At 46.4% G+C, this 10,152-nt stretch overlaps 1 protein-coding gene across 2 annotated transcripts in view; it reads right to left on the bottom strand.

The window, feature by feature from the left end:
* Positions 1-776: 776 nt before the first annotated feature.
* The window catches only part of eya1 (EYA transcriptional coactivator and phosphatase 1), a 31,385-nt gene continuing 22,009 nt past the window's right edge, over positions 777-10,152 (bottom strand). For both annotated transcript variants that reach the window (XM_070985858.1, XM_070985859.1), the window contains 6 exons: positions 5,137-5,195; positions 4,890-5,050; positions 4,555-4,669; positions 4,149-4,270; positions 3,205-3,305; positions 777-974 (listed from right to left, as the gene is read on the bottom strand). In XM_070985858.1, the coding sequence (XP_070841959.1) occupies positions 894-974; positions 3,205-3,305; positions 4,149-4,270; positions 4,555-4,669; positions 4,890-5,050; positions 5,137-5,195 (639 nt within the window). In that variant the 3' untranslated portion in view covers positions 777-893. The remainder of the gene's footprint in view (positions 975-3,204; positions 3,306-4,148; positions 4,271-4,554; positions 4,670-4,889; positions 5,051-5,136; positions 5,196-10,152) is intronic.

The following is a 10,152-nucleotide window of genomic DNA, read 5'->3' as shown; positions in this document are numbered from 1 at the left end:
ACACAAAAAAAAGATTTCCTCTATACACGATTGTCTCAGCATTGTAAATAAAGTTTTTTGTCATTTTCTTAAATTATTAGAAAACCCCTTTTTTTCTCGTCTCTTCCATAAACGTCTTCCTCTCGCTGTGGTGGAAATCAACAGTACTTTGTAAAAGGCACGAGTCTTTTGTCGTCGAGGTACCTTCTCAGTGGCGCGGTGCCACTCACAAAGTCTCCGTTCATAAATAAGAAGCACAGGACTCCCGGGCCGACAGTTAACAGAGGAGCAGTCGTTTTGTCTGTCTGTCCCACGGCGGGGGAGAGGCTAAAGAGTAGGTGGACAGATAAGGACCGGGCCGAGACGTGAGGTGAAGAGCAGAGGGGGAAGAGCTAGAGGGACGGAGAAATGCCACCACCAGTAGTCGTGGGCCTGTGGGTTTACTGTAGCTGAGTTCTGTGGCGAGGTGAGGCGAGGCAGGCGAGGCCATCAGTAGCTCTGCTCTCCTCACAGGTGTGAACCCTGACAGAGTCCCGGCACAAACAGGGGGCCGTAAAACACTTTGACAGCTTCAGAAAGCGGCCAATTCACAGTAACCAGGGCAAGCAGCTGCAGCGCCATAAATTCACCTCTCTCCTTCGCTTCCAGAAAGAAAAAAAAAAGTTTAGGGTTAAGACGAAGTGTGACCGTATGTCAGCACATTAACCGTGCGCTCAGCCTTCTTTTTTTCCACTCTCCTCTTCTTTTCTTCCTGTGTCGTGGAAGACAGACGCCAGGCAGTGCAGGGGGGGGGGGGGGGGGGCGTTCTTCTGAGCTGCAGGGTCTGCGGCAAGCATGGGACGGGGTTGGAGGGCGAAGGTGAAAGGTTGCAGGGTGTGCTGAGGCGGAGCTGGGTGTGCGATGGTGGTGTAGTGCTACAAGTACTCCAGGTCTAGAGCGTGGTGGAGGGCCATGAGGTCTGAATGGCTGGAGATCCTCCAGAAGGGCATGTTGTGCTGTGGGAGGAAGGAAAGCATCATATTGTGTGAGACATTTCAGTTAAAATGCTAAAAAAAAATAAATCAAAAATCTAAATTCTATACATTTTTAGAGCTGAAACAATGGGTCAATAATTGTACAATGCATTTAAATTTCAATATCATTTATCAAAGGAAGATTTGAGGTCTTTTTCTGTTTTTTATCATTGTAAATTGAATATCTGTGAATTTTGCATAGTTGGTTGGACAAAAAAAGCTATTTCAAGTTGTGATCTTGGGAAAGTGTGCTGGCCATTTTCACTGCTTTCCGACATTTAATCAGATAAATGAATAGAAAAAAATAACGGACAAATGAATCAACAGTTGCGGCACATAGTAGCATAAGATTTTATTCTTCACACTGCAGCTAATGCATTCATTGAATGGAGCACGCCTGGTCCATTCACCAGGAAAAGCAATCATATCAATAACACACCCCGACTGCTCCTCTTGCTCCCTGGTGCATACGTCTGTGCAGCCTAATAATACATTTGTACCTCTAACTAATTTCTCTTCTGCAGCAACCTGCAGTTTTATACCACCAAACGAATCCAGTAGCTGTCTTCAAGCTCAGCAGAAATGAACTCCCCACAGTGTCTTTTGAATGAACCTCCTGCCTGCCAGTGTGTGTTTAGGACAGTGCAAATGAGCTGTTGTTCCCAAGCAGAGGACGGGGGAGAAACCCGAGTCGCAGAGAATGAAAGGAGCTTGTCAGGTAGAGTCCTCAGCTCCTCAGTGTGTGGAGCCCATTACCCTTCCCTTATCAAAGGTATGGCCTCTCCCAGGCATATGTTCCGCTTAGGAGAGCCTGCACTGACCCTTAGAAAGCTCTTTGCTTTTTGTTTTGTAAATTGTCTTTGCTTTTAAGTTTAAAAGCTGGAGATGTTATCTGTGCCTTCGCTCCCAGGCGACGGTAATAACTGAAGGCAGAACTGTTTCAGGGATTGTGGATTTTTTTTTTTTTTTTTTTTTAGGATGAAGGAATGAGGGCAGAGAGAACTTTTAGACATTTGCTTTTGTAGTTCCACACAGTGTCACGTCTGATATGTGCCTCCTGACGGGTGAAATTGTTGTGTTATTTCACGTCCTCTCTGATGTTGACACAGAAACCTTTTACCGCATGGCGTGTCGTGGGACTCGCACCACTCAGACAGGGGGAGAAAAAAGCCTTACCCTTCCATCAGTGTCACTCTCCAACAACTCAAGACTGAGTAAAAATATTTGCATCTTTTTCCACAATCATCCCTCGGGACCATATTCCCAGGGTGTGTTCGCTTTTCATAATACAGAGCTATTGCTTTACACACTTATCCAGGGTAAAGGTTGTTACTTCTTCCTAATCGCTGCCTAATCACTCTTCATCTGTCCTCACGCTTCTACTCATTGTTTACTGAGAAACAGGTGAAAAAGGAGCTGGAGGCTGTTCAAAGGGAAGCTCGGTGTCTTCACGCTGACACTGCGGCTCACCGAAACTGTCAGTGAAATATGCTCTTGGGCCGCCGATTAATTTGCTAATGAATATGTTTGCTGTGTGTGGCTTGCATGCGGTGCTTGGTTTACATCCAAACTTGGCAGAAAACGCTGAATACACAGCCTGCGGAGCAAGAGCCAACAGGTAACATAAAAAGGGCAATGTCAGATGTCAGATTCAGCAGAACAGATACCGTCATGTTTCCTGGGAGAGCACGGGGACGTCGGCTTCGAGCCTTTCTTCATGCGTGCCGTGCTAACAGGCCTGTCTTTGCAGTAGATATTTTAATTTCACCAACAATGATTTAAGTCTCCTTTATGCGTGCTCTATTTACGATGTGCCCTCAGCGTGCCTGAAAGGGCTTGCCTAGCATTACGCATACAGCATTCATGCTGCTCAGGGCACCGAGCAGGAGTGTATAATTATGCCATCTCTCCCCTCCCCTGCTCTGTAAACCTGAGATGGCGGAGGAAGAGAGGAAGAGCGCTGATTACACACTACAGACTTTCTCTCTTGTACTCAGATGCCCTTTAAGAGGATAAACGAATGAAAGTAAGACTGTTGGGAGCTGGAGTGCTGATTCCTTTCTTTTGAAAGGTATGGCAGGTATGTTTTGTGTTCTGTGAGCATTCATGATGAACTCCTGACCTTACGGACGGCTATCACATTCACATTATCTTTTCTCGTGCATTTGAGATCAGTGTTTTCATCAGACGACTTGATGTGTATTCTTCTTACCTTTTTTGAGCCTTGCTCCTCTTCCACACCATCTCCAACAACAATGTAAACAACTTTCCTCCCGAACCTTTGAATTACTCTCTCAAAGCAGCTCTCCTTCCCTGCGGAGGAGTCGACAGCGGGACGTTAGTGGAGCGTTGCGTGGATGCAAACAGATACACAGACACATAGACACTTGCAGAGAACCCAAACTAAACACCATCAAGTTGATTCAAAGGCACAGGGCGACAAGAGCCCCTTTAAAAACACCACACACACAAAATAAGGCAGAGTGTAAACAGTTTGAGCTCAGCGAGGAGATGTGATAAGATCAGGCCTCAGATAAAGACAATCTGAAAAGCATTAACTCTGCCCTTCTCCTCTGCAAACATGGGACAAATGGACTCAGCTAAATCACTCTTGCATGCTACAGGGTCTGGTTAGGGGGACCAGTGTGCTTAACGCTCCGAGGAACCTTGAGCTACACTCGGCTCCAACTCTGCGCAGGCGGGCCTGAAAAAGGTGCAGGAGTGAAGCTTGATGTTTATTTTGCATTTGAAACAGTGAAGAAGGAGAAGGACTGGAGGAAAGGGGGGAGACATGGGGGAGGAAGCGAAGGGGGAAGGGGGGGGTCCTGTTGCTGTGGAATGACATAAATGTGCAGAAGTGGTTTCATATGCAGAGACTGAACAGGAGAGGCCTGGGGAGGCCCAACACAGGCCCAGCTCCAGGAAAATAATCCCAGGCTGATTAGGCCTATTCCTTCATAGAAGAACATCAACCGTCTCCGATGACTCTCCCACACCATCCACGCCTCTGTCCCCTCATTTAGGTAGCCTGTGTGTCTTAACTTCTTACCCTCAACAAGCTAAAATAATAAGCATCCATGTCCCAGAGTGACCAAATCATTACAGTGGACAGAACACAAGAGGATTCAAATCACACATTTCAGACGCACTATTTACCTATTTTGGTTGCACTATAAATATTCTCGATAGGAAAGACTATTCCCAAGCCGTAGAGCAGGACCTTCGCCAGGGCAGGGATGAGCTGCGTGGTGGTCACCAGGATATTCACACAGTTTGACCTGAGGTAGAGGAGAGCAAAGTGATGAAATTATTCTAAATCACTCTGAGGGAGGACAAAAGAAAACACATAAAGACAGCGCAGTGGATCAGCTGTTTAAAACATGTCCTGTAATGATGCATTGGACCTCTCAATGTCTTTCAAAATGTTTGTCCAAAAGACAAAATGGTGCATTGGTGTTTTCTTTAATAGCTTGGGAGTATGGAGATGACTTATTTACACCACATGCGAGTTTATATATGTGCGGTGTGGGACTGGGTACAATTTTCCTCACTGGAGTCCTACCTTGAGTGGATTAATGTTAGTGCTTTCAGTGCCAGTGTTAACCAGGAGTCCGTCAAGGCTTCAATTTCTGCTCGCAATTGCAACCAGGCTTCCCTTTTGGCTGGGCCCAGCAGACCTGAAATGCAGGGTAACATTGTTTGCGTTGGACCAGACCTCCGAATACCACTGAAATTTCAAAATTTACCCTGACCAAGTGGTGTGGCATGTGCACTTTGAGAACACACACGTGAACACGCGCACTCACACAAACACCCACATAATGAGGGCACGTACATCTGCAAACTCATTCCTCCGCGACAGATCTGTACAAAGCAGCGCTGCTTGTTGGGGATTACCTCCAACGTTATTTTTGTAGGTGGTGTAGATTTCTTTTACTCGTCTGTAGCGGAAGGCCAGTTTTCTCATCCAGTCCACGCCTCCCCGCACGCCTGTGGCCAGACACAGGTTGGCACTGGTCGCTGCTGCGTGGAAACCGTCAGCGCCGAAGTTGTACGTACTGAGATAAAGACAAAGAAAAGATCTGTCAGCGCACGCTGTGCCAAACTTGGTGGCAGGAGTTTATTTGACCGTTCAGCGTTGTACCTCAGGTCCTGGCCGTTGTCGTCAGAGGACACGTCGTCGATATGTACCTGGTCACATTCCTGGAACACACAAAACATACACTTTGAGTAATGTAGGATTCTCACACTCACAAAAAATGCACTTTTACACTTTAGAGAGGTTTTGGGGAAGGACACATGTTCCAGGTCATTTTCCACCAGAAACAACATCTTTATTCAGGAATTTGTGCTTTGGCTGAACACCTCGGTCTTAATCCCCTTCGCCTTGACTTTTTCTTTGCATCCTTTCGAAACTGTTCTCCACATTTTTCCTCCTTTGTGCCCTCACCGGCTCTGAACACAAAAACTAACCTCATTATCAGTCAGAATGGACTGCTGCCACTAGAGGGGTCTAAAGATATGCACACCCACAGACATAACCAATTACGTCTCAATGCAGCAACTCTAAACACTGCCCAGGTTGGCATTTGAACACTACGTCTGCGAGTACTGATATATATACATACAGTAGAAGGGTGTATGCAGGCTGGATGAGTGTACAAAGAGCCTTGGCATTAATGGTCTGTGCATGTGTGTGTGCCTGTATATGAGTGTGTGCATCTCTAAACATATGTGCGCGCTCCTCTTCCCCTCTGGGGGTGCCTGGCTCTTCTTGGAAAGGTAGAGGGATTCTGCAGCTCTGCACTGATTCCACTGGTACACAGTAACACAATCCAGACTTTCTGGTAAATGTAACCTACTAGAAAAATTGAACCTGATGCTAACCGCCAATGAAATTATGACCTCTGATTGCTGCTGCGCCACACACCAACACAGCCCCGGGGCCAGTCGGCCAGGCAGCCGGCAAAGGAGCGCAGGAGAAAGCAGAAATCTGTTATTAGTTTTCCATTTATAGGAGAGATCTAGTGCCTCCCCCTCCCCCCCTCTCTCCGCCTCCTCAGCCAGCTTGAAATGTGAGGGAGTCCTGCCTTGGCATTCAGATCAACACATTTCACATGGGGCAGAGCAGAGAGAGACGAGCTGGGTGTCTTTTTGCGAAAACTTGAGGTGGCTAACACGGAAGGTGGAACAGCCATGCTAAGAGAAAAAGGGCTGAAAAGGAAATGAATATGATGTCAAACTCTCAATTTGTTTCACTCAGCCCTTATCTGGAATGAAAAACAGAGAGAGCATTCGATATCTCTCTGAAGTAGTTTGAAGAATTTCTCTGGAAAGCTACAGGTTTTCAGTTGGTTGCCAAAAAGGTTAGTCTCACCTGTTTAAAGTTATGTGAGAAATAATAATTTCTCATGGAAATTGAAACTTGAGGAAGAGAATTCCTCCGGTCTCAAGCACGAAGAATCCCTCCCCATTTTTTTAAGCTTTTTAATTAAGTTTCATCCGGCTGTTAAGACACCAAAACACAGAAAGGACTTCCTTGTTTTAAGTCAATCTAACTGAGGCCAAATGCTGACGTTATTGCATTCCTCTCTAATGCTAGAGCAGGGTAAGGGTAAGGGCTTTGGACTGTAAACCTTTTTTATTTTACTGGTTCCCCTCTGAACAAATTTTTCATCTCCCTGGATTTGTGGGGAGAGGGAGGGGAGCGCGACGTGAGGAGAAACTCAAACCAGCTGTTCTTTAACAGAATTAAAATCTTGACCCCCAACCCCTGCTCTAATGCAGCCATTCTCTCGCCAAGCCTCTCCCAGCAAGCCCCGAGATCCAAAGAGGAAAAGACTTTGACCCCGTGACCCCTCTCCCCTCCTCTCCGGGGCTCTGGCACCCCGATAAGGGGGTGGAAGGGTAGAGAGGTGGAGATGGAGGGGAGCAGCAAGTAAAGGCTGGGGGAGAGGGTCCAAAGTGACCTCACATGGAGCGAGCTCTGAGCCCCACGTTCCAGAAGATGCACTGCCAATTGGAGATGGGGTGCAGGCGGGGGCTCTGCTGGCTTAATCTGTTTCCAGACACTCACCAGCAGATCTTTAGTAGCTGAAGAAAGCAACAATTTGTCCCAGCGTGAAAGCCTGCTGCCAACAAACTTGTGGATAATTTATGCTCAGAAATTATCCCCAAATATTTCTCAGAACAGGCCAGAAGTATTGGTGTGTTTAATTCTTTAAGTAGTAGAGGCATGTCTGTTTGTTTAGGACAACAAAAAAAGCAGCCTGGGTTAAGCACCTCATAAAGCTTTCTTTCAAAGACCTCCCATTCTGGTGCAAATGAGTGGAATGCTTCTATTATCCAGTAATTACCTGCTGATGAATCAGGCACAATCAGCCGACTGCCAAAGCTCCTACCCCCTCTTTCACTTTGGTACAGGACCATTCAGTTCCACTCGTTTGGTATATCACCACCTAATTGTACGCTGTCTGCTGGATGACAATAGTGGCACATATTTGTTCTTCCCCTGTAATGTGTTTCTTTCAGAGTCAGACAGCCAGCATGAATCAAAACAGCTATTTGAGAACAATATTCCCCAGCAAGATAATTATGGGTCTATTTTAGGTGCCAAACATGAACCAAAACACATAAATATGTCTCAGTAATTAGGCCAAGCTGGAGTCTTCGTCACTGCTGCCTGATTATGAATGATTTTTCATGGACAAATCCTCAAAGCTCATAGACACGTCAAACCACAACAAACGCAAAAGGTTAAATATCCACAGTTTTTTTTTTTTTTTTAAATTTTGTAGATATTATGATGCTTAATTAACAGCTGAACTTGGCTTGAGACCTCCACAGAGAAGTGTGAAGGGAGGGGGCTGCTGGCAGAATGCGCAGACTCCAACAATTACTGTTCCCAGCTGGGGCCAGCATAAACCTCTGCACTGGCTTCCTGGGAGGACTGGGAGAGCTAATAGAGAAGGCGGCTGCGGGTAATGTCGTACAGTAACCCTTACACATACTCATTAGGAGCCACTTCTGAAGGCCTCGTAAACACCACACAGCCACGGATGGTGCAGGTTCAAGTCAGTTAGGTACAGTCGTATAGTCAAAGTGGATAGGATGGAAATTCACCATGGGCCGGTGAATTTTATGGACTGAGGGACTTGCTGACGGACTTATTCCAGTATTGTTGGATGGATGGATTATGAAATGCCAAATATACAGGACAGAGTATACAGAAAGTCAGTATAATTAGCATCACCTTGTGATAAAGTTGCTCATTTATATGGACACAGGAATTCAGAAGGACTTAAAGTTACTGACTGAAAGCTTTAAAAACAAAAACCTGCTGCTATTATTTTGTTTGTACAGTATAACACTAACAATAGAATGACAGGGCTTCAAGATGGTGGCACATTGAGGGGCAGTCTGAGAATTTCTTAGAACCTTTTGAACATCTCTTTTCCATCAAACCCCCCCAATCTCCCCTCACCAAGCAAACAGTGGTCTCTCTAAAATCTACAATCACCGCTAACTCACACCAGATGTTCCTACTGTACTCAGGAGTGAAGACCCGCCACCAGAAGCCATTGCAATTACTCCTTATGCAAACACTACATCTTTCTGTAAAATTCATCAGCAGCCATTCTTTTCATTTAACTGAGTTCATTCAGGTGCAGGACAATAGAAGACAGGATGCTTCTGCCTCAGGATGCCTCATCTCTACATCATTCACTCTCCCTTCCTCTCCTTGTCTCACTCGTCTGCTGAAAACTCCTCACTGTGGAGGAAGTTATCAGAGCCCTCTTTGTTCCCTTGGCATCTGTCATTAAGCAATCAGCGATGACGGCCTGAGTCTTCCTGTAGTCCTGGAAAGAGCTCAGAGTGGTGACTGCAACAGTCAGAGGCAGGGAGAAGAAAGACGGGATGAGTCTGAAATACATGCTACCTAAACACAGAAAGGTCCGTGCTGTCCAAACCAACTCTTGGACCTATTTTTCCCATAAAGGTCTCGGTGTCCGCCATACAAACGGTGTCCATTATTGGATGTTAGCTGTCCACCTCACTCCCCCTCTCACTCAGGTGAGCTGTTGGGGTGGGGGTGGGTGGTCAAAACCACAGTGTGAGCGATAACAGCCGTCATCACAGCATTCCTCGTGACCCTACACGCAAATGCCATGTGAAAAAGACTCATCCATGGTTCGCAGGTTCTCAATACCGCCACTCCACCGGCAGTGGCTGTCATCCCCCCCGTGGTCTGTGACCCCCAGCAACTTCCTTCTCCGTTCCCACCACAGGCACCCCTGTCTGGGGGGAAAGGAGGAGGGTGTAGAAGGGAGGGGGGCTGTGATTACCTGGGGGTCAAACACAGGATGTGGGTAACAAAGGGAGAGTTCTTCGAACCCACTTCATTCCAATCCACAATCTGTGCTTGAACAGCCACGGAATTCAAACAGCGGCGCCAAACAAAGCACAGGTATGGAGCAGTGCATGCTGGTTTTGCAAAAATTCACACGATCGGGGAGAAGGGATCTGGAGGGAGCACAAGCATACTTTGCTTAGAAGCAGACTGAACTTGAACAAAGTGGTCTATAAAGCTTGTAGGAACTGGAAAAGTTGGAAAGGAAAGAAACACCCCACCGGTAGGCAGTGAAAAGTATAAATTAGTTATGTGTGATGGATGAGCTGCTTCTCATTATTTCCTATTTTTGGCATTACAAGTCCAAACCACACCTCAAGGAGAGCGACATTAAATGCAATATCAAATCTCAGTTGTTTCAGCATTTTCCCTCTGCAACAAACGTATCCATAGAGAGTTTATTCTTGCCAACTGGACTGTTGTTTGGACAAAGTGTCTGTTCTCTTCGTTCACAGACCATGTTGGGCAGGTGTTGTGTGTCCCTCCATAATTTAGGACAAGGAATCTCTTCTTAAATATCATCATTTGTCACCAGGCAGCAAAGCTATATTTTCCGTGCACCCTCAACCTCTACTGGTGCATGAATCGGCTGTGTTAGGATAGCGGGTAAAGGGCGGGGGTGAGGTGGAGCTCTGTGGAGCGAAGATTGACAGGGTGGCTTTGAAACCTCTACTTTCTCTCTGTAGTCCCTCCAAAACACATCAGTGGCCCTGCCTTGAGATGTGATGGAGTTATGTCGAGGAGCATGAC

Source organism: Chaetodon trifascialis, chromosome 18, assembly GCF_039877785.1.
Source record: "Chaetodon trifascialis isolate fChaTrf1 chromosome 18, fChaTrf1.hap1, whole genome shotgun sequence".
NCBI classification, from domain to species: domain Eukaryota; kingdom Metazoa; phylum Chordata; class Actinopteri; order Chaetodontiformes; family Chaetodontidae; genus Chaetodon; species Chaetodon trifascialis.
Note: the sequence above shows the minus strand (reverse complement) of the source record. Positions and strands in the feature narration are given on the sequence as shown.